The sequence below is a fragment of the Ceratotherium simum genome, chromosome 28 (genome assembly GCF_057802395.1).
Source record: "Ceratotherium simum simum isolate JZ-2026a chromosome 28, ASM5780239v1, whole genome shotgun sequence".
NCBI classification, from domain to species: Eukaryota; Metazoa; Chordata; class Mammalia; order Perissodactyla; family Rhinocerotidae; genus Ceratotherium; species Ceratotherium simum.
Window position 1 is genome coordinate 28,387,481 of NC_141927.1, and position 25,535 is coordinate 28,413,015.

The 25,535-nt window shown below is 37.9% G+C and overlaps 1 protein-coding gene across 1 annotated transcript in view; it reads right to left on the reverse strand.

Annotated features, from left to right (window-relative positions):
- The window catches only part of TEX15 (testis expressed 15, meiosis and synapsis associated), a 95,879-nt gene that overhangs the window by 31,605 nt on the left and 38,739 nt on the right, over positions 1–25,535 (reverse strand). Inside the window, exons 4-5 of the mRNA XM_087418483.1 lie at positions 21,666–21,831; positions 15–252 (exon numbers count right to left, since the gene is read on the reverse strand). Coding sequence (XP_087274609.1) covers positions 15–252; positions 21,666–21,831 — 404 coding nt within the window. The remainder of the gene's footprint in view (positions 1–14; positions 253–21,665; positions 21,832–25,535) is intronic.

Sequence of the window (25,535 nt, forward strand, 5' to 3'; positions counted from 1 at the left end):
TTTATGCTACCTACCTTAAAAATTATAATACTTTCTACAGTAATGCTTCTACTATGAGCATAATTCAAGGCAACATCAACATGTCTAAATATATAAATTCCAAGAAGAGGATTTCCTAATATCTTCAATGTAGATGCCTTGGTACTTATCCCATTCCGATATATCTCAGCCACATCTCTCTGAGGAAGTGCTAAAAAGCAGAAATGTTCTTCGAGTTCTCTGCCATGTCTTCCACTCTCACGCATCTCTGACCTAAAGCAAAACATACAGCATGTAGTTAAATGAGAATATCAATAGAATTTTCAAGGAGAAGATAAATATTTCAGCTTCCTACAGTTAGAACGCAAGACAATTACAGTCATGCAATGCATGATGACATTTTGGTCAACGATGGACTGCATATATGACAGAGGTCCCACAAGATTAGTACCACATAGCCTAGGTGTATAGTAAGCAATACCATATAGGTTTGTTTAAGTACACTCTATGATGTTCACACAATGACGAAACCGCCCAATGATGCATTTCTCAGAATGTATTCCTGTTAAGTGACACATGACTGAATTGACAACATTTAGAGGTGTCACTATCCTATGGTAACATGTTAGGCTGAAAATCATTCAAGGAAAGGAAAGAACGTGAGAAGTAGTTAGATAACCACTTGTCCAGGATTATGGACTACATTCTGTATAGACTAGTGATAAGGTGTAACGTCTCCCAAATGCTGCTATTGTGCCTAGCATTGTTAAGACTTAAATGCATTTTGTCATTTTGTTCTCAACTCCCCAAGAATTGAGTTGCTATTCTCCTTCTTATTGCTGCTGTCTTACATATTTTTAAAATGAAGAATATGAGGTTCAGAAAGGGAAGACTTGCCAAAGTAGTAAAGTGATAGAGTTGGAATTGTATATGCCAACTCTTGTCTGTTAGGTTCCAGAGTACAAGTTCTTACTCATTTGTGTTATGGAGGGAAGAATGTACCTTTCTTAAATATATATAGAGACACACACATACACACATATATGGTCAATTATTAGGAACATTCTTCATTTTTCATGCATCTCCTTAACAGCTGGGAGAAACAAGCTAGGATTTCATTACAGACTCCTATCTTAGCAGTAAGAAAATTATGAATCATCCTTAGAAAAGATAATCTGAAGTACAGATGTTCTTGAAATGTCAACAACATTCCACAACAATAACCATTTAAACATATAAAACATAAATTCCTCTCACCCCCAAACTGGCAGACCCCAAACTGGCAGATTAGAGAGGGAGTTCTAGGTGGCTTGCTCCGTAGCAGCAACAGTAGCAACTGCCACCCCAGGCGATACAACAGAGGTTCAGTCACTAGGACAGAAGTGCGATTCCCAACGATTATCAGCAATGGAGAGCCTACATAACCTAGAAATTAATTCTTCTTGAAAACTGTTCTTGAAAACCACTAAAAAAACACTGTTTTTTATTTTCTGTAACACCACTCATAGAATTTGTATAAGTATACTATGCACATCAGCATATTAATATTTATTTTATTTGCAAGAATGACTCACCATTAACAGTAGACAGGGCCACAAAACACATGGCAACAGTTACAAGCAAGACTAACTGATTAGATCATACCCACTTCTCTCTGTTCCCAGAAATGCCAACCTTAACCTTCAACTCCACATGCCATCATTTCCTGCTCTTGTTTTCAACTTGACATCAGCAGATTCTGTGAACCACTAAGATCTCCATGTTGATTGTTAAGGTTTAATTCTTACAGAAGAACTATAATACTTTTTTCTGTTGTTCCAATTTCTCAATTGGTTTTTCTTAAGATCTAAAAAAACATTAACTTTCTGAGCAATGCCTGGAAGGAATTCTCACACGCAAACACGAACAACCATAGGACAAAGGATGGTAGGAAATCGAAGTATGCTGTTGTAAGGTTCTTACGCTACACATGAATATAACATTATGTGAAGGTACACTGTGATAAATTAAAGATGTATAATATAAACCCTAGACAGCAGGGTTTCTCAACAGTGGCAGTACTGACATCTTGGGCCAAATAATTCTTTGTGTTACTTAGTCATCTTACTGGCTAATTATATCCCTTAAGGAACTGAGTAGAATGAAAAAATGTAACAATAAAGATCTGATGCAGGGCTCCAAAAACTTATATAAATTAAAGTAGAGAATATTCTCTGAAGTTTTATATTGGTAATAATACTGATAAATACTTTGTAGTTTTCAATATATGTTTTCAGAATTACATTTGAAAAAAATTTAGGATTAAATATGATTTAGATAACAAAAATGACCAATAAAAATATTAGCCTTTATAACTATTTCTAGGTCTAAAAAGTTCTGTAAAAGATTGACTTTTGAAAGTTATTCAGATACTAGGATCTGTGTCAACTTGTTAAATGACAGAAGCTCTGAGTCTCAAGACTTCCATTTCAGAAAAAATATGTAACATGAATCCAAATAGTCTTTTGTGTTTATAGTAACATGTAATCAGATAAGAATATGAAGACCTAGTACATACAAAGTGCTCTATTACCAAGAGACATTAATACCCATCAGAGTCTATGCTAAGGGACATTTATATTATCTTAAATATACAAGTTACATAGGGGTTAAAAATAATTTTCCAGAAATGTTTTCTCATGTTTTTAATGCAGCAATACTACTGAGAAATAAGTGTCACAATTTGTCAGCCCCTGAACCTTACACCTGGAGGGGAAAGTTCAAAATCAATCCAGCACTCGTTACTTTTGTAGATATACTCTTGGTTGTGATTTGGTCATTATTTTTTTAACCACTATTTTATTAAACATTAAGTAAATAAATGTAAAAGACTTAGAGAAGAAAATTCTTATTGATAGAGAAGTTATATATGTTAACATAGCACAATGAATGAGTGGTAGAAATAGGATCAGAGTCTTGGACATCTTTTGGAAGAGCACAAACTTACAATTAACTGTGCTACCATGTCTATCTACTGAAACCAAGTACAACAGAGTACAACGTGTAAGTGCCTCAAATAGAATGCCTATGTCATAGTTAATTACATTATACAGAACAAGTTCCAAGATAATGTGTACATAGTATGTAATGAATAAATTTTTGTTGAGTACATGAAACACTGGAAGTATCATATTTCAAAGTTTAACTAGAAACAAAAGAATGCTATTTAGTACTGCTACTGGTTATTTAGCTACTGGGGATGCCTAGAGGAGAGAATGAAAGTACCCAATTAAGTATGTTTTTTAGGAAATAGCTAAAGAAAATGAAGCAACTAGCTTTGGAGAGCTTGAAAGGGAACCTAACTCTTTTCAAGTCCATCAGATTGCTGGTGATAAGTGATCATTGCTCAGCTGGCAGAAAGTGCAATATATGAAATGAAGCATAGACAGACAAATTGGGATTCAACAAAGTTTAAATAAGAAAGAAAATTTTGATTCAAGGGTAGTGATATCACAATGATGGTGGTGTAGGAGACCCCAGCCTCCGGCCCCTCACAAAAATCAACAATTAGACAGCTCTCCATGAACAAAAACAGCTCTGGGAGAGCTCTGGAGTCCACTTAAGAAACTTCAGCAACATGGTGTCACCAAAAATTTGAGAATAACTACAGAAAAAGGGAAGGATGAACAGCTTCAATCTGCCTGCATCATCCTACCCCCCAAGTTGGCACTGCTCAGTACCAAGAGGGTAGAAAGATCTCCCCTCACTGGGAAAGTGAGAGCAGGGTGAGTGAGCAGCTTCCCCAGCCTTTAGGGGCACCACATGAAGGACCTGCTTTGGTTTCACCACATCCAGAGACCAGCAAAGCTGACAAATAGAGACTGCTAAGAACAAAGAAGAAAAGCAGGGGCTACCAATATCAGCCATGCAGCAGGAACAACCATGGTTCCCAGTGACCTGCTCTGCAAACAACTCTAGTAGCTCTCACCACAGAAGAAACTAATGGCCATCATAGCTGCTGAAGATCCCTGGAAATTTCACCAGCTTTTGCCCCACATGTATTTGCATTTGCTGACAGCAGCCACCGAAGTCCCTCCCCACTCCCTATCCCCCAACTCGGCCCCTGTGGGAGCCAGGGACCCCCACCAGCAGCCAGCTAATATCTCTACAGCTGCACGAATGCAACATATCACCTTAGACTCCTGCAGATGACACCCACCAACTTGCAAGTGCTCAGGGCTAGCCCCGCCAGCTGTGCAATGACATACTGCCAGGTAAACCTAACGCCTGTCATCGGCCTGAATTGCTGTGTGTACACCATGGCAAGATCCTTTAGCCACGTTAAACCACAATGATAGCCAAGCCCCCACAGCTGCATGTGGGCCCAGATCCGGTCCTGTCTTCTGTCACTGGCCTGCACCACTAGGCTCACCTGCAGCTAGCCCCTCTAGCTATGCACCTGCATACCCCCAGCCTAACCTCCGTCACTGGCCTCCACTGCCATGTGTCCATGGCAAGATCTAGCAGCCACAGTAGCACACGCCAACATCCAGGACCCCCACTGCTGCCAGTGCACCTAGCCCTTGCTGTCTGCCCTGGCCCCCACCAGTACATGTATATTTGCAACTGGCCCCACAGTCGAGTGTGTGCACACCACCAGCCTGGGCCACTACTGCTGAATCCCTGGTCCCTAGCTGATAAACCTGGAGGAGCTGCTAAGAATCTCTATAGCCTTTGAAGCTTCTGTGGACTGCTGGCAGTGCTCATCAAAGAACACAAAATTGTCAACACTGTGCACCCCCCAAGGCCTGATCCAATGAATCACCACACCCCACCCCAGACCCAGAGCCACCACATGCCCCTGCACTTGGTGTCCTGCACCACTAACCAGGGGTCACGGCATACTTCAGTGTGCCCCCATCGCAGGTGAAGATCTTTCCTTACCAAAGTCAGTCCACAAAGACTGGAAGAGGTAACTACCTCTTCAAATGCATAGACACATATGCAAGGCTACAATGATCATGAAGAATCAGGAAAACATGACTCCACCAAAGGAGTATAGTAAACTTCCAGTAACCGGCCCCAAAGAAATGGGTATACAGGATTTGCCCTACTAAGAATTCAAAATTGTTCTAAAGATGCTCAGGGAGCTACAAGGAAACAAACAATTTAATGATATCAGAAAAACAACACAAGAACAAAATGAGAACTTCAACAAAGAGACAGAAAACATTAAAAAGATGAAAACACAAATTTCGGAGGTGAAGAATACAATGACTGAACTGAAGAATTCAATAGAGAGCTCTGACAGCAGACTAGACCAAGCAGAAGAATAACTGAGCTTGAAGACAGATCATTTGAAATTATACAGTCAGAAAAGCAAAAATAAAAAAGAATGAAAAGGAATGAAGAAAGCCTACAGGTCTTATGGGACACCATTAAGAAAACAATCTACACATCATTGGAGTCCTGTAAGGGGGAGAGAGGGAGAAAAGGTAGAAAGCTTATTTAAAGAAATAATGGCTGAGAACTTCCCAAACCTGGGGAGAGATTTGGACACTCAAGTGCTTGAAGCTAATAAGTCACCCCAGAATATCAATGTAAAATGATCTTCTCCAAGACATAATAAAACTGTCTAAAATCAAAGACAAAGAGAGAATTTTAAAAGCAGTGAGAGAAAATTTCCTCTTATACAAGGCTATAAGCAGATTTCTCAGCAGAGATCCTATAGTCCAGGAGAGAATGGGATGATAAATTCAAAGTACTGAAAGAAAGAAACTGCCAACCAAGAATACTTTATCCAGCCAAGGTGTCCTTCAGAAATGAAGGCAAGAGGAAAACTTTCCCAAACAAACAAAAGCTGAGGGAGTTCATCACCACTAGATCTGCTTTACAAGAAATGCTAAAAGGAGTTCTTCAAGCTGAAATGAAAGGACTGTAACAAGTAACATGAAAACATATGAAAATAAACAACACACTGGTAAAGGTAAGTATATAGTCAGATTTGGATTACTCTACACTGTAATATGGTAGTGTGTTAACCACAACTATAGTATAAAGGCTAAAGTACAAAAGTATTAAGAATAGCTATAGCTACAATAATTTGTTAATTATTGTATTTTATATTGGATATACAATATAAAAAGATGTAAAGTATGATATAAAAAGATAAAATGTGTGTGGGGGAAATAAAAAGGCAGAGTTTTTGTATGTAAAGTTAAATTGTCATAAGCTTAAAACAGACTGCTATATCTATATACAGTACTCCCCTCCTATCTATGGGGGTTATGTTCCAAAACCCTTGGTGGATGCCTGAAGCTGTGGACAGTACAGAACTCTATATATACTATGTTTTTTCCTATATAGTACAGCATGGATATGTTGGACAAATGGATGATTCACATCCCAGGCAGGATGGAGCAGGATGGCGTAACATTTTATCATGCTACTCAGAATGGTGTGCAATTTAAAACTTATAAATTGTTTATTTCTTGAGTTTTCCATTTAATATTTTGGACCAGTTGACTGTGGGTAACTGAAACCACCGAAAGTGAAATCATGGATAAGAGGGGGACTACTGTAATGTTTCCAGTAAGCCACAGGGTACACACAAAACAAAAACTATAGTAGGTACACACAAGATACAGAGAAGGGAATCAAAGTGTATCACTATAGAAAATCACCAATTCACAAAGGAAGACAGGAAGAAAGGAACAAAACCACTATAAAACAGCCAGAAAATAATCACCAAGAAGGCAATACTAAGTCCTTACCTATCAATAACTAATTTAAATGTAAATGGATCAAATTCTCTAATCAAAAGGCTGAGTGAGTGAATGGATAAAAAAGCAAAACCCAACTATATGCTGCATATGAGATTCACTTTAGCTTCAAGGACACACACAGACTCAAAGAGAAGGGATGAAAACACATTCCATACAAATTGAAACCAAAAGAGAGCAGGGGTAGCTATACTTATAATCAGATAAAACAGACTAAGCCAAAAAACTGTAACAAGAGGGGGCCAGCCCTGTGGCATAGGGGTTAAGTGCACATGCTCCGCTGCTGGCAGCCCAGGTTCGGATCCCAGGCGTGCACCAATGCACCGCTTGTCAGGCCACGCTGTGGCGGCGTCCCATATAGAGTGGAGGAAGATGGGCATGGATGTTAGCTCAGGGCCAGTCTTCCTCAGAAAAAAGAGGAGGATTGGCATGGATGTTAGCTCAGGGCTGATCTTCCTCACACACACACAAAGAAAAAACCAAACCGGAACAAGAGAACAGAAGGTCATTACATAATGATAAAGGGGTCAATTTGCAAAGAGGATATAACAATTATAAATATATATGTACACAAAATCAGAGCACCTAAATATATTAAGCAAATACTAACAGATCTGAAGGGAGTAATAGACAACAATACAATAATAGTGGGGGGCGTCAATACCCCAATTTCAACAACAGATAAATCATCCAGAGAGAAAATCAACAAGGAAACATTGGACTTGAACTGTACTTTAGACCAAAAGTACCTAACAGACATATACAGAACACATCATCCAACGGCAGCAGAGTACACATTTTTCTCAAGCGCACTTGGAACACTTTCCAGGATAAATCATACGTTAGGTCACGAAACAAGTCTCAGCAAATTTAAAAAGACTGAAATTATACCAAGTGTCTTTTCTGACCTTAATGGTATGAAAGTACAAATCAATAACAGGAAACTTAGAAAGGAAAACTTAGAAATTCACAAATATGAGGAAATTAAACAACATTCCTGAACAATGGGTCAAAGATGAAATCAAAAAACATATTGAAACAAGGTAAATGGAAACACCACATAGCAAAATTTATGAGAGGCAGAAAAAGTAGTGCTAAGAGAGAACTTTATAGTGATAAATATCTATATTAGGAAAAAGGTAAGATTTCAAACAACGGAACTTGACACCTCAAGTAACGAAGAAGAAGAACTACACCAAAAATTAGCAGAAGAAAGGAGATAACAAAGATCAGAACAGAAATAAATGAAATAGAGAACAGAAAAAGAATAGGAAAGATCAACGAAACAAGGAGTTGGTGTTTTTGAAAAAACAAATAAAATAGACTTTAGCTAGACTTTACCAAGAAAAAAGGAAAGGACTCAAACAATTAAAATTATAAATGAAAGAGGAGACATTACAACTGATACCACACAAACACAAAGGATCGTAAGAGACTACTAGGAACAATTATACGCCAATAACTTGGACAACTTAGAAGAAACGATAAATTCCTATAAACAAGCTACCAAGTCCGAATCATAAAAAAACAGAAAATCTAAATAGGGCAATAACAAGTAAGGAGGTTAAATCAGTAATCAAAAAACTTCCAAAAAAGAAAAACCCAGGACCAGAAGGCTTCATGGGTGAATTCTACCAAATACTTAAAGAAAAATTAATACCAGTTCTTCTCAAACTATCCCAAAAAACTGAAGAGGAGGGAACACTCTCAAACTCATTTTATGAGGTCAGCACTACCCTGATACCAAAGCCAGACAACAATATTACAAGAAAACTACAGACCAATACCCCTGATGAACACAGACACAAAAAACCTTAACAAACTGAATTCAGTAGCACACTGAAAGGATCATACATCTAGATTAAGTAGGATTTATTCCTGGGATGCAAGGATGGGTCAACATATGCCAATTAATAAATGTGATATAACACATTAACAAAATGAAAGACAAAAATCATATGATCATCTCAAAAGATGCAGAAAAAGCATCTGACAAATTCCACATCCTTTCATGATAAAAACTGTCAATAAATTGGGTATATAAGGAACATACCTCAACATAAAAAAGGCCATATATGACAAACCCACAGCTAACATCATATTCATTGTAAAAAGCTGAAAGCTTTTCATCTAAGATCAGAAACAAGACAAGGATGTCCACACTCACTGCTTTATTCAACAAAGTACTGAAAGTTCTAGCCATGGCAATTAGGCAAAAAAAAAAGAAAGAAATAAAAGGCATCCAAATAGGAAAAGAAGTAAAATTATCTGTTTGCAGATGACATGATCTTATACATAGAAAGGCTCCTTCTAAAGACTTCACCAAAAAAACTGTTAGATCTAATAAATGAATTCAGTAAAGTTTCAAGATACAAAATCAACATACGAAAATCACTGCGTTTCTAGACACCAACAATGAACTATCTGAAAAAGAAATAAAGAAAACAATTCCATTTATAATACCATCAAAAACAATAAAATACTTGGTAATAAATTTAATGAAGGAGGTAAAAGATCTATACAGCAAAAACACCAATGAAAGAAATGGAAGAAGACACAAAAAAATGGAAAGATATCCCATGTCCATGGATCAGAAGAGTTAATATCGTTAAAATGTCAATACTATCCAAAGCCATCTGTAGATTCAATGCAATTTCTATCAAAATTCCAATGGCATTTTTCACAGAAATTGAACAATAATCCCAAAATTTGTATGGAACCAGAAAAGACCCCAAATAGTCCAAGTAATCTTGAGAAAGAACAACAAAGCTAGAGGCATCACACTTACTGATTTTGAATTATATTACAAAAGCTACAGTAATTAAAACAGTATGGTACTAGCATAAAAGCACACATAGATCAATGGAACAGAACTGAGAACCCAGAAATAAACCCACGCATATATGGTCAATTAATATTTGACAAAGGAGCCAAGCATACTCAACAGGAAAGGACAGTCTCTTCAACAAAAGGTGTTGGGGGGCTGGCCCGGTGGCGTAAGCGGTTAAGTGCGTGCCCTCCGCTGTGGCGGCCCGGGGTTCGCTGGTTTGGATCCCGGGTGCACACTGACGCACTGCTTGTCAAGCCATGCTGTGGCGGTGTCCCCATATAAAGTAGAGGAAGATGGGCATGGATGTTAGCCCAGGGCCAGTGTTCCTCAGCAAAAAAAACAGGAGGATTGGCAGATGTTAGCTCAGGGCCGATCTTCCTCACAAAACAAACAAACAAACAAAAAGGTGTTGGGAAAACTGGATATTCACATGCAAAAGAATCAGACTGGATCCCTATCTTACACCACTCACAAAAATTAACTCAAAATGGCTTAAGGACTTCAAGGTAAGATCTGAAGCCATAAAACTCCTAGAAGAAAACAGGAAAAAACCTCCTTGACATTGGTCTTGACAATGATTTTTTTGGATATAACATCAAAAGCACAAGCAACAAAAGGAAACATCAAAAGTGGGACTACCTCAAACTAAAATGCTTCTGCATAGCAAAAACAAATAGTTGACAAAAGGAAAAGACAACCTACGGAATGAGGGAAAATATTTTCAAATCATGTATCTGATAAGGGGATAGTATCCAAAATACATAAAGAATTCATACAACTCAATAGCAAAAACACAATCTGATTAAAAAATGGGCAGAGAACTTGAATAGACATTTTTCCAAAGAAAATGTACAAATGGCCAACAAGTACATGAAAAGGTGTTCAACATCACTAACCATCAGGGAAATGCAAATCAAAACCACAATGAAATCATCTCATACCTGTTAGAATGGCTATTCTCAAAAAGATAACAAGTGCTGGTGAGGATGTGGAGAAAAGGGAACCCTATTGCATTGTTGGTGGGAATACAAACTGGTTCAGTCACTAGGAAAAATAGTATGGAAGTTCCTCAAGAAACTAAAAATAGAACTACCATATGATCCAGCAAAGGAGATGAAAACACTGTCTCAGAGAGTGTTTTCCCTGCATTCTCATGTTCATTTCAGCATTATTCACAATAGCCAAGGTATGGAAACAACCTAAGTGTCTGTTGACAGACAAATTAATAAAGAAAATGTAATATATACACAATGGAATATTATTCAGCCATTAAAAAGAAGGAAATCCTTCCACTTGAGACAACGCAGATGGATTTTGAAGGCATTATGCCAAATGAAATAAGTCAGAGAAAGACAAATACCAAACGATCTCACTTATATGTGGAATCTAAAAACATCAAACTCGCAGAAACAGAGTAGAATGGTGGTTTCCAGGGAAGTGGGGGAAACAGGGAGATGCTGGTAAGGGTACAAACTTTCAGTTACAAGATGAGTAAGTTCTGAGGACCTAAGGTACAGCACGGTGACTACACTGTATACTTGAAAACTGCTACGAGAAAAGAGCTTTAATATTCTCACCATAATAATAAGAAAATTGTAATTACGTGAAGTAAAGGACATGTTAACTAACCTTATTGTGTAAAAATTTCACAATATATATGTGTATCAAATCACCACACTGTACACCATAAACTACACCATGTTATATGTCAATTATATTTCAATAAAGCTGGAGAAAAAGAAGAAATTTTCTAACTCACACAATAAGTCCAGAGATAAGGCAGTGTATTAGTTTTCTATTGCTGCTTTAACAAATTACTATAAACCTAGTGGATTAAAACAAATCAAGTTTATCATCTTACAGTTATGTAGGTCATAAGCCCGATATGGGTCTCACTGAGCTAAAAATCAAGGTGTCATCTGGACTACGTTCCTGTCTCAGGCACTAGGGGAGGATTTCTTTCCTTGTTGACAGAATTGAATTACTTAAAGTTGGAGGACTGAAATCCTGTCTCCTTGCTGGCTATTAGCTGAAGGCTGTTCCCAAGTTGCAGAAGTTATCCACATTCCTTGGCTCATAACACCTTTCCTACATCTTTAAAGCCATCAAAGGCAGGCTGAATCCCTTATACTTCTCTTTTTCTGTCTCCTCTCTCTGACCCACTCTTCTGCCTTTCTCTTACATATTTAAGAGCTCATATCATTAAATTGGGCCCGCTGAGATAACCAATGATAATCACTCATCTCAAGGTCTGTAACCTCAATCACATCTGCAAAGTCCTTTTTCTTATGTAAAGTAACATATTCACAGGTTCCGGGAATCAAGATGTGAGCATCTTTGGGGGAACACTATGCTGCCTACCACAGGTAGATTCTGAACTTACTCGGCCCCTCAACAATATTAGGAACTCAAGTTTCTTTTCCTTGACACTCTACACTGCTGTACACAGCTTTATCTTTATCTATGTCTGGCTCCTCTTACGATCCTAAGAGGGCTGAGAGCAGGAACTAGGCCTACTGGCTTCCTTGCTCACAGCCATCAACAGAGACAACAACTTCCCTTTCTCAGGATTTCCAAGAAAGTCTCACTCTGTGTTGTATTGAATCATACTGACTAGGCCTGTACATCAGTAAACCAATAAAGATAAGAGGAATGGGATAAAGAACAGTTCACACTAATTATGTAAGATGATTCAGAACTGTTAGGGAGACTGCAGCTACTCATTTGGTTACCCTTTACACACACCCTTCTTCCAACACACATACTTTCAAAAATGCTCGTGTTCACACAATGCACCTCACAAAACGGAACAACTCCAAGTGTCATTCAGTTACTGCATCTAACTTCAGATCCATGATGTGAGTAATATGTCTTCATTTCCAACAGGTCTGGATATAGATTCATATAGTCAACATCCATTTAGGGAATATACGGCTACAATAACTTATATACACTCAAAATACATTGGTGGAGAAAACATAGGATAACTACAATTAAATTCAGAAAAGTGAAGAATGACGCGATGATGGTGAGGGTTAATTGACCCTTAGCACAAAGTATATCCTTCTAAAAAGACGTAGCTAGGATTCTCCATCCTCAAAATTCCAAAGGCTAGTAACCATAGCAAGGTCTTGTTTAGACAATGGTTGCAATTAGGAATCTCAGTCTCCTGGCAACAAAAATCTCTGAAACCTTCCCATCCCCCAAGCCCCTGAATTTTGAATGGCCTTTACTTATTGCATTCCAATTTGAAACTATCCATTTCTTCCCCAAGATTGCATTTAAAATATATCTTTACTATATAAACTTGAATAGTTCCCATTTACCAGGTGGTAAATGCTTAAAAGGAGGTATTCGGGGAAGATGGAAGACAACACATTTGTGTTGACGAACACTTATCCCCCATTAAAACCTTATTCCTTTTAAACTCATATTCACACTAACCTTGGAAAAGATGCTTTTTTTTTTTTTTTTGGTGAGGAAGATTAGCCCTGAGCTAACATCTGTTGCCAATCTTCCTCTTTTTGCTGAGGAAAATTGGCCCCCGGCTAACATCCGTGCCCATCTTCCTCTACTTTATATGTGGGACGCCTGCCACAGCATGGCTTGAAGAGCGGTGCATAGGTCCATGCCTGGGATCCAAACCTGCAAACCTCTGGCCGCCAAAATGGAGCACACGAACTTAACCACTATGCCATCAGGCTGGCCCCCTGAATTTTTTTTTTTAAATTGAGATAACACTGGTTTATAACATTATATAAATTTCATGTGTACAAAATTGTATTTCAGCTTCTGTATAGACTACATTGTGCTCACCACCAAAAGTTCCATCCATCATTATACAAAAGTCCCCCCTTTACCCCTTTTGCCCTCCCCCAACCCTCCTCCCTCCATTAACCAGCAAACTGTTCTCTGTATCTATGTGTATGTGTGTTTGTGTTTTTATCTTCCACGTGAGTGAAATCACATGCTATTTGTTTTTCTTCATCTGACTTATTTCACTTAGCGTAATACCCTCAAGATCCATCCATGTTGTCACAAATGGCAAGATTTCATCTTTTTTATGGCTGAGTAGTATTTCATTGTATATTTAAGCCACATCTTCTTTATCCATTCATCTGTTGATGGGCACTTAGGCTGTTTCCAAGTCTGGGCTATTGTAAATAATGATGCAGTGAACACAGGGGGGCATACATCTTTTCGAATTGGTGTTTTTGTGTTCTTTGGATAAATACTCAAAAGTGGAATAGCTGGATCATATGATAGTTTTATTTTTAATTTTTTGAGGAATCTTGGGACTGTTTTCCATAGTGGCTGCACCAATTTACATTCCCACCAGTGGTGTATGCAAGTCCCCTTTTGTCCATATCCTCTCCAACACTTGTTATTTCTTTTCTTTTTAACAATAGCCTTTCTGATGGGCGTGAGGTGATATCTCATTGTGGTTTTCATTTGCATTTCCCTAATAATTAGTGATGTTGAATATCTTTTCATATGCCTATTGGCCATGTGTATAAATTCTTTGGAAAAATGTCTGTTCAGATCCCCTGCCCATTTTTTAATTGGGTTGTTTTTTTGTTGTTGAATTGTATAAGTTCTTTATATGTTTTGGATCTTAACCCCTTATCAGATATGTGATTTGCATTATCTTCTCCCAATCAGTAGGTTGTCTTTTCATTTTGTTGATGGTTTCCTCTGCTGTGCAGAGGCTTTTTAGTTTTCTGTAGTCCCATTTGTTTATTTTTTCTTTTGTTTCTCTTGTCTAGAAGGAAAAGTACCTCAACATAATAAAGACCATATACGATAAACCCACAGCTAACATCATACTCAATGCTGAAAAACTGAAAGCTATCCCTCTAAGAACAGAAAGAAGACGACAATGCCCACTCTTGCTACTCTTATTCAACACAGTATTGGAAGTCCTAGCCAGAGCAATTAGGCAAGAAAAGAAATAAAGGGATCCAAACTGGAAATGAGGAAGCAAAACCATCATATTTGCAGATGACATGATTTTTTTTTCCTAAGGAAGATTTTTTCACCCTGAGCTAACATCTGTCACCAACCTTCCTCTTTTTGCTTGAGGAAAATTAGCCCTGAGGTAACATCTGTGCCAATCTTCCTCTATTTTGTATGTGGGTCGCCACCTCAGCATGGCCGCCAATGAATGGTGTAGGTCTGCGCCCGGGAACTGAACCTGGGCTGCTGAAGCGGAGTGCACTGAACACAACCACTAGGCCACGGGGCCAGCCCCTGCAGATGACATGATTTCATACACAGAAAACTCTAAAGAATCCACCAAAAACTATTAGAAATAATAAACAAATACAGTAAAGTGGGAGGGTAGGTAATAAACATACAAAGATCAGTTGTGTTTCTATACACTAACAATAAAATAGCAGAAAGATAAATCAAGAATATAATCCCCATTCACAATTGCAACAAAAAGAATATCTAGGAATAAGTTTAACCAAAGAGGTGAAAGACCTGTAAAACTATTAAGACACTGTGGAATTCTTTACTTCGAGCTAATCTTGCAAAGCTGACCTGCGAAACTAGGCCATAAGCAGAAAGGATCTTTCTTACCAAATCTGAATTTTAAAGGCCTCTTGGGTCTAAGCAGGAAATAGTCCTGAATTTTTTGTACAATATCCCCCAAAACCACAGCCTCATGAAGCACATGGTCTGTGCCCCAAGGTATAAGGGAATATCACCAACTTCCCAAGCTGGCGGTCTTTACTGCCCTCTTTCCAAGTTAAATCCACATTTTAGAATCTCTTATTTGAAAGTACTCCTTTCTTAATTCAGTATCAGTTGGAATGCTACTGACTTCAAGTACAGAAACTCATTCAAACTGGCTTAAAAATAAATTAACTTTTTAACAAGAAATTCCAAAAATCAGGCAGCCTTTATCAGGGTTGATCAATTCCATGGCCCCAGATGTCATCAAAGATCCAGGCTTTTTCCATCTCTTTGTTCTCCTGACCTCAGCTTTAGGGTCATCCTAACTCTAGTCTCATTATCCCAAGAGTGCCACTATCAGTAGCTTGAGCAACATGCTTCCTTGTTCACATCAGACTGGCTTCTCTTTCCCAGTGGCCCCCAAGTCAATCTGTCCTCAGTGTGTCACTGGTCCAAACTGATTTAGTTCTGCCCACCCTTGGCACCAAGCACTGATAAAGTGGATGAAATTAACCATGAATGGCTCAGACTACTCATCTGGGGTAGAATGTAAGTTGAGACGTCAAACACAAATTCAACCACAGCATCAAGGTGGGTACTGACAATCTTTAAAATGATATCCTTTCATATAAATTTGTAATGTTTAAATGTAAGTTATCTTAAAACAAAACAAAACGAAAGGGTCAAGCAGGTACAAATAAAGCAATAGACCTAAGAAGAATTCAGTTTCTCTTTTACCCATTAAGAGTAGTTGAAGTTTCTTAACTCTTCAAAACATCTCTCAAGACTCTTAGGGAGAATCATCACTCCACCATCTGTGCATCTATCTTTATTATAACATTGTATTTTATATTTAGCCATATGTCTTCTCCACTAGAATGTAAACTCTTTAAGGCTGAGGAGAAAACATTCATTTTTCTCTGAGGGTATCAAACACAGTATCTGACACAGCAGGTACTTAAATGTTTAATAAATTATCAAATATATAGATGTTTAGATTATTAATGTGTTTTTGCTGATTTCACACCTAACAAGTAGTAGGTGGAATGTAGGTAAGAAGTGGAAACTGGTATCTTTATTTGGAGCTACTTGCTCTAGCAGAGACCATAGATTTATAAACTCCTCTAAGGGGAGTGATAAGAAGAAAGGCCAAAGGCAGTCAACGTTATTAATATGGTCATGCGTTGCTTAACGATGGGGATACATTCTGAGAAATGTGTCATTAGGAGATTTTGTCGTCATGTGAACATCAAAGAGTATACTTACACAAACCTAGATGGTATAGCCTACTACAGACCTGGGCCATATGGTACAGCCTATTGCTCCTAGGCTACAAATCTGCACAGCATGTTACTGTACTGAATACTGTAGGCAACTGTAATACAATGACAAGTATTTATGTATCTAAATATATCTAAGCATATAAAAGGCACAGTAAAAATACGGTATAAAGATAAAAAATGGTACACCTGTATAGGGCACTTACCATGAATGGAGCTTGCAGGACTGAAGTTGCTCCGGGTGAGTGAGTGAGTGAGTGGTGAGTGAAGGTGAGAGACTAGGACACTGTACACTGCTGCAGACTTGATAAACACTGTACACTTAGGCTACACGAAATTTATAAAAAAATATTCTTTCTTCAATAATAAACTATAGCTTACTGTAACTTTTTTATTTTGTAAACTTTTTAAACTTTTTGACTCTTTTGTAATAACACAGCTTAAAAAACAAACACATTGTATGGCTGTACAAAAATATTTTTCTTTTTCTTTTTAAATTTTCTTTCTTTATATCCTTATTCTATAAGCTTTTTTCTATTTAAGATTTTTTTTTTTTTTTTTTTACTTTTTAAACGTTTTTGTTATAAACTAAGACACACACACACTTTAGCCTAAGGCCTGCACAGGGACAGGATCATCAATAGCACTGTCTTCCATCTCCACATCTTGTCCCACTGGAAGGTCTTCAGGGGCAATAACACGCATGGAGCTGTCATCTCCTCTGATAACAATGCTGCCTTCTGGAACACCTCCTGAAGGATCTGCCTGAGGCTATTCTTGAGGAGGTGTCACTCTTTTCAGAAATACATCCATGGTGGTTTGCTTGGTTTGTTTCTTTTTCTCATCATAGATTTGCCTATAAGTGGATAATGCACCATGAACATTCCTCTCTATTAATGTAAACCTTTCGGTGCTACAGTTCACGTTTTCAAACTTTTTGAGGAGCTTGCTGAGATCTGCTAAAGCTTTTGCTAAACTTTCCACAGTAAATTTTTTTGGGAGTTGTTCTTTTTCTTCTTTTGCAGTTTCCTTTTCTCTTGCCTCTTCTTCAGCTATGAGTTCCTGTTCCAGTTCTAACAACTCTTTGTTAGTCAATTCCTCAGGAATCACCTTCAGGAGCTCCTCAATGGCACCCTCATCCATACCTAGGTTAAACTTGTTTTCTATCTTACCCACAGCCTTGTTGATTTTCTGGGTTTTTTTGCTGAGGAAGATTGGCCCTGAGCGAACATCCGTGCCAATCTTCCTCTTTTTTCTTGAGGGAGAATGTCCCTGAGCTAACATCTGTGCCAATCTTCCTTTATTTTGCACGTGAGACGCCACCACAGCATGGCTTGATGAGCGGTGTGTAGGTCTGTGCCCGGGATCCAAACCAGCAAACGCCAGGCTGCCGAAGCTGAGCACGTGAACTTAACTACTACACCAGCAGGCTGGTCTCAGCCCTAATTTTTGCAACATCCTCATCCTTGGCAAATCCTTTGAAGTCATGGACAAACCTCTCAGAGTGTCTTCTTCCACATGTCATTCATACACTCCTTGGTGACATCACCCCAAGCCCAAGCAAAGTTCTTGATGCAGTCACAGATGTTGTAATCCTTCAAGACTTGCATCAGTGTCTTCTCAGTGTCCTCCTCAGTTACAGCAATAGCCTGGGCAAAGGTTCTTTTCAGGCAGTAGGCCTTAAAAGCTGCTATAACTCCTTGATCCATTGGTTGGACCAAAGACAGGTGGTGTTTGGAGGGAGAAACACCACTTTGATATTGGGATGAAGATCACCAATACAAGGAGGATGTCTGGGAGCATTATTAACAATTAGCAAAATCTTGAAAGGTATGTTATTCTCCAAACAGTACTTCTCTACTTTGCTGACACAGCAATTCAGGAGGGTGTCTTGGAAGAGGAGCTGAGTCATCCATGACTTCTTATTGTTCCTATACTACCCTGGCAGTGTGTGCTTAGTGATATGCTTGAAGGCCCTGGGGTTCTCACTGTGCCAGATCACAAAGGGCTTCAATTTGTAGCCTGCAACATTGCCCCCAAGCAAGACTGTTATCATTGGAACCTGGCATTGACTTGGCCTCTTTATGGATTAAAATCCTTTCAGGCATCCATTTCTAGAATAGGGAGGTTTCAATCATTTTGAATATTTGCTCTGGCAAGTAATCTTCCTCCACAATCAGTTTATCAAGTGTTTCTAAAAATTTTTCAGCTGCCTTCACATCAGCACTCGCAGACTCACCACTTTCACATTACATAATGAATAAAAATTCGTGAATCGTTTAAACTACCCAGAGCCAGCAATAAATTCAACATCATAGTTGGGTCCAGCCTTTCTTTCAACACCGCAAACAAACTTTTTGCTTTGGCTGTGATCATCCCGGTGTTGAGAAGGATATGCTTCTGTGTCTGGTCTTCAGTTCAGGTCATTAGAAGTTTCTCCACGTCTGATACAGGCCCTTCTCAAATTAGTCTCATTGCCTTCAATGAAGCACACTCTTTAATGGCTTCCATCACTTTTTTCTTGTTTTTCAAGATTGTAGGTATGGTGGAATGGGACATGTCTGACTGGTGAGCAATAACCACTACTGATTTTCCACGTTTATAGTCCTTAATTACTTTTAATTTCATTTCCAAGTTAATCACTCAATGTGGCCTCTTACTGGCAACATGAGCAGCAGATTTTGTATGCTTAGAGGCCATGATGGACAAAACAACATGAGATCAAATCAAGCACAAGAGAAAATGATGTAATCAAGAGATGGTAAACACGAGATGTGTGAGGCTGCTGCTGGTGTAACATGGCATACTGTTTTATAATAACTTTCTTTTAATACAGAGTACACTCTAAAATAACGACAAAAAGTATAGTATATTAAATACATAAACCAGTAACATAGTCATTTATTATCACGTATTATGTACTGTACGTAATTGTACTGCTATACTTTTATACTACTGGCAGCGCAGTAGGTTTGTTTACACCAGCATCACCACAAATACATTGCTACAACATTACAACAGACGTCACTAGGCAATAAGAATTTTCCAGCTCCACTATAATCTTACGGGACCATCATCATACATGCAGTCTGTCGTTGACTGAAACATCGTTCTATAGTACATGATTGTACTTTCTCTTTTCATTTAATTATTCTCTACTGCTAACCACTCTTACTCATTTTTACTTTTATTTTTCTTTTCTACCTGTGCCTTAAGGCAACTTCAGGGTACTTCCTAGCATCACTGATTTAAAAAAGTGAAATAAAAATTTAACTTAATTTAACAATTAAGTGCCCACTGTGTTCCCAGACTTAGTTTTATACTATGGACACAAAAACCAAGAGAACTCACAAAGTAGTAGAAGAATCAGACAAAACCAATATATTGTGGTAAATCCTAGAGAACAAGTATAAAGTACTATGGGAAACAAATGAGTTTGTTGAATTGGGCAAGTACCTAAGAAACCAATAAATCCTATAGCTGTTGGTCATTTAGAATGTTTTAACATGTATTGTTATGCAGTTGTTCTAACTTTTGTGTAATAGTAACAGAAAAATAACTGGTTGAAAAATTAAGTGTTGGGCAAGAGGGCATTACATAAAAGGACAAAATTTTAAAATGCCTAAAAGAACCAAAATCAAAGAACAATGCCAGGAATTCATTTTTGATCAAAATATTATTTCAATTTGGAAGGGGCAGGGTATATCCAGTCCATTCTATTTTATTAAGTGTGCTTTCTAGATAAAAGACTACGCCATAAACTAATTCTGTCATTCTCATCAATTTTCCCAAACTGACACCAAGTGGGGTAGCACGTTTAAGTCAAGAGGAATTGATTCTAAAACAAAAAAAGAAACCAAAAACATCCCAAAACAAGTTCTATGTTTGGGTCCAAGAAGCTACAGTTAGGTTTTAAGTTAAATGCAAACTGGTGAAGGAGGCAAGTTCAGAAAATGAAAAAGCTAAACTAAATTGTATTCACACAAGATGTATACCTATAAAAAATGTTGAGATGAGAACTTTGCCTATGCTTTTATTCTTTCTTATCAAAATAACATAATGGAACATGCCTTCCCAAAAAGCAGTAGGCGTACTTTTTAAAAATTAAGTTTCAGAAATAGTGAGTCTAGTGGAATAGCTAGAAGTAGCCAGATACACTCCTGCCAAATTAAAACATCAACCCAGTTTCTGCAAAGTTCCTTTCTGAATATTTTAACTGCTGATTTATATTATGCAGGAGGCACAAGAGATCTACAAAATGGCTGCTTAAGAAATGTGCTGATAGGGGCCGGCCCCGTGGCTTAGCGGTTAAGTGCACGTGCTCTGCTAATGGTGGCCCGGGTTCGGATCCCGGGCGCGCACCGACGCACCGCTTCTCCGGCCATGCTGAGGCCGCGTCCCACATACAGCAACCAGAAGATGTGCAACTACAACATACAACTATCTACTGGGGCTTTGGGGGAAAAAAAGGAGGAGGATTGGCAATAGATGTTAGCTCAGAGCTGGTCTTCCTCAGCAAAAAGAGGAGGATTAGCATGGATGTTAGCTCAGGGCTGATCTTCCTCACAAAAAAAAAAAAAAAGAAAAGAAATGTGCTGATGTATGCTGCTGAAAAATTTATCAAAATTAAAAACTCAACAGTGTCTGAAATCTGGCAACATTAATGTGTAAAACTTTCTAATCAAATCTCACACTTAGCTTTTCACTATTACACAAAGCAAAATAAACAAAATAAAGAATAAACAAAATAAAGAATAAACAATCACTGTACTTTCTTAGTAATACTTGTCAAACCCCAAATGGTAGAAATAAATTCATATTAAGACTTCATAGTAGGGCTGGCCTGGTGGCGCAAGCGGTTAAGAACGTGCACTCCGCTGCAGTGGCCTGGGGTTCGCCAGTTCGGATCCTGGGCGTGCACTGACACACTGCTTGGCAAGCTATGCTGTGGCGGCGTCCCATATAAAATGGAGGAAGATGCACACAGATGTTAGCCCAGGGCCAGTCTTCCTCAGTAAAAAAAGAGGAGGATTGGCCCATGTCAGCACAGGGCTGATGTCCCCACCAAAAAAAAAAAAAAAAAAAGACTTCATAGTAAAAACAAACAACAAACTTCTTTAGGTCAGAGTAACTTACCTCTTAGAAGCAAAATTTTTTTCCAGATCCTCATTGTGAACCAGTTTTGTGTCCCCAAACTGCCATGATGACTGCAGATCACAGCTTACATCAAGCCGGCACTGGTTAAGAGTATCATGTATGAAACTATATTCTCTGGTATTGGTGCAACAAGGTGACAAGTAAACTAAAGACAAAGAAAAGGGTACATGGTTATTTGTGTTTAAAACATAATTGCTGACTGATACAGTGGCATGAGTAAGAGGTAACACACTTTCTCAGGACAATGAGCAATGTTTTAAGCACTGCTATATTAAGTAGGTGCATAAAAAGATCAAAACCCTTGGGCCGGCCCCGTGGCTTGGTGGTTGGGTGCGTGCGCTCCGCTGCTGGCGGCCCGGGTTCAATCCTGGGCGGGCACCGACGCACCGCTTCTCCGGCCATGCTGGGGTCGCGTCCCGCATGCGGCAGCTGGCAGGATGTGCAACTATGACAAACAGCTATCTGCTGGGGCTTTGGGGGAAAAAATAAATAAATAAAATTATAAAAAAAAAAAAAAAGATCAAAACCCTCAAGAAAGAGGACGCAGAGGAAAAGCAGGGAACAAATACAGTTGATTCTTGTTATTTGTGGTAGTTATAGTCTACTAAAGTCACTGTGAACACCAAATTAGTGTATACTGAACCATTCCTCTTAGAGGAAACACAGGGTTAGGTATCTTCCTATGAGCCTCTGGTCACAACATTTTTGACAACTTAAATAGATTTGTGATACAGGGTTGCTTGCTAACATCCTTGCAAAACAAGCCAGTTTCATCAGGGTTGAAAACTTGCACATAACCCTTTTCCTGTATAACATTTAGCAGGTGTTTAATTTAGAGTTCTTCTTGCCAAAGGTTTGTCAATTTTTTTGATCTTTTCAACCAACCAGTTTTTTTTATGTAATTGTTTTCTTGAGGTCATATTGGCTTATAACATCATGTAATTTTAGGTGTACGTTATTCTATATCAGTTTTTGTACAGACTGCATCGTGCTCACCACCAATAGTTTAGTTTTTATCCATCATCATACATATGTGCCCATTTACCCCTTCTGCCCTCTCCCCCCTCTTCTCATCTAGTAACCACTAATTTGTTCTCCTTATATCCATGTGCTTGTTTACCTTCCAGATATGAGTGAAATAATACAGTGTTCGTCTTCTCTGTCTGGCTTGTTTCCCTTAGCATAATACCCTCAAGGTCCATCCATTTTGTTGCAAATAGCACGATTTCATCTTTTTTTTATGGCTGAGTAGTATTTTATTGTATATATACACAACATCATCTTTATGTATTCATCCGTTGATGGGCACTTGGGCTGCTTCCATGTCTTGCCTTCAGTCAACCAGTTTTTTTTTGTTTTGTTTTATTGCTTTTCCTTTCTTTTGCTTGTTTTGGGCTTGTTATTCTTTTTCTAGTTTCTAAGGTAGAAGCTTACATTACTGATTTGAAACCCTTCCTATTTTCTGATGAAAGTATTTAGTGCTATAAATTTATTAGCAATGCTTTAGCTGTGTCCCTCAGATTTTGATATGTTGTGTTTTCATTTTTATTCAGTCCAATATATTTTTTTATTTCCCTTGAAATCCCATGAATATTTAGAAGTGTGTTTCTTACTTTCCATGTGTTTAGAGATTTACCTATTACTATTATTAATTTCTAGTTTGCATATGGTCAGAAAACACACTGTGTATGACTTCAATTCTTTTAAATGTGTTGAGATGTGTCTCATGGCCCAACATATTGTCTATCTTGATAAGTGTCAAATGGGTGCTTGAAAGGAAATGTCTATTCTGCTATTGGGTAGAGTAACATATAAATATCAACTATATCCTGATGGTTGACAACATTAAGTTCTTCTATATCTTTGCTGATTTTCTGTCTTAGTAGTTCTATCAATTATTGAGAGAAGTGTGCTAAAGTCTCCAACTGTAATTCTGGATTTGTCCACTTCTCCTTTCAGTTCTATCAATTTTGCTCCATGCATTTTGAAGCTATGTTGTTTGGTGTATACACATTTAGAATTGCTATGTCTTACTGGTGGACTGACCCTTTCATAATTGTTCCTGGTAATTTTCTTTCCTCTGAAGTCTACTTTATCTGACATTAATATAGCCATTCCTGCTTTATTTTGATTACTTGCATGGCTTATCTCTCTTCATACATGTACTTTCAACCAACCTATATCACTATACTTGAAGTGAATTTATCGACAGTATATAGTTGGGTCATATTTTTTTTTATCCAGTGTGTCAACCTCTGTCATTTAATTGGTATATTTAGGTCATTTACATTTAATATAATTGGTATGTTAGGGCTCAAGCCTGCCATTTAACTGTTTATTTTATTTTCCCCTCAGTTGTTCAATTTCCTATTTCATTTTTTTCCCACCTTCCTGTGGGTTACTTGAACATTTTATAAATTCCATTTTGATTTATCTGTAGTGTTTTTATAAAAAACTTTTAATTCTGAGATAACTCTAGATTCACATGAAGTTACAATACATAATACAGAGAGATCCTATATCTCATTCACCCAGTTCCCTACAAGGGTAATATCTCACTTTATAATTGTCTTAAATACTTCCTCTATATACATTGAGAAACACATCAGAGAATGTTATAATTTTTGCTCCAACTGTAAAACATAATTAGAAAACTCAAGAGGAGGATGGTCTGTTCTATTCTGCTATATTCTTACTCTTTCCATTGTTCTTCCTTCATTCCTACGGTTCCCAGCTTCTTTCTTCTGTCATTTTCTGTTTGGAGAACCTTATGTTTAGCCATTTTTTTAGGGTGGATCTGCTGATGAAAAATTCTTGGTTTTACTTTATCTGAGAATATGTATTTCACTTCTATTCCTGAAGGATATTTTTGCTAGGGACAGAACTCTGGGTTGACAGTTCTTTTCTTTCTGCACTTGAAAAATGTTGTGCCACTCCCTCTGGGCTCCATGGTTTCTAATGAGAAATCTTCTGTCATTCAAACAATTTTTCCCCTATAGGTAACATGTGGTTTCTCTGTAGTCGCTTTCAAGACTTTTTCTGTCCTCAGTTTTCAGAAGTTTTATTATGATGTGCCTTGGCATGGACTTCATTGGGTTTATCCTGTTTAGGGTTTATTCAGCCTTTTGACCGTACAGGTTTATATCTTTTGCCAAATTTGGGAAATTTCTGGCCAACATTTCTTCAAATACTTTTTCAGCTCCACACTTTTTCTCTTCTACTTCTGGGACTTCTAGGACAAAGATATTAGATCTTTTATTATTGTTCCACACGTCCCTGAGGCTCTGTTAATTTTCTTCTGTTCTCTCTGCATTGTTCAGGCTGAATAAGTTCTATAGTTATATCTTCAAATTCACTGATTCCTTCCAATGTCTTCTCAATTCTTCTCTGGAACCCACCCAATCAGTTTTTATTTCAATTATTGTATTTTTCAGTACCAAAACTTCTACTTGGTTCTTTATTACATTTTCCATTTCTTTGCTGAGATCTTCTATTTTTTTCATTTGTTTCAAGAGTATGTGTAACTGCTTGCTGAAACATCATGATGGCTGCTTTAAAAGCCTTGTCAGATAATTCCAACATCTGTTTAATCACAGTGTTGGCATCTGTTATCTTTTCTCATTCAAGTTGAGATTTTCCTTGTTGGTGGTAAGATGAGTGATTTCTTTTTTTTTTACTATATCTTGGTCACTTTGGGTATTGTTAAGAGACTCTAGATCATAGTTAATCTTGTGTTTTAACAAGCCTCTACTAAAACTGAGCCAGCAGGGGAAACTGTGCTAGTAGGGAAGAGGGGGGTGGGGTGCTGACTCTTGACCACCAGGCAAGGTTGAAGTCCCGACTCTTCAC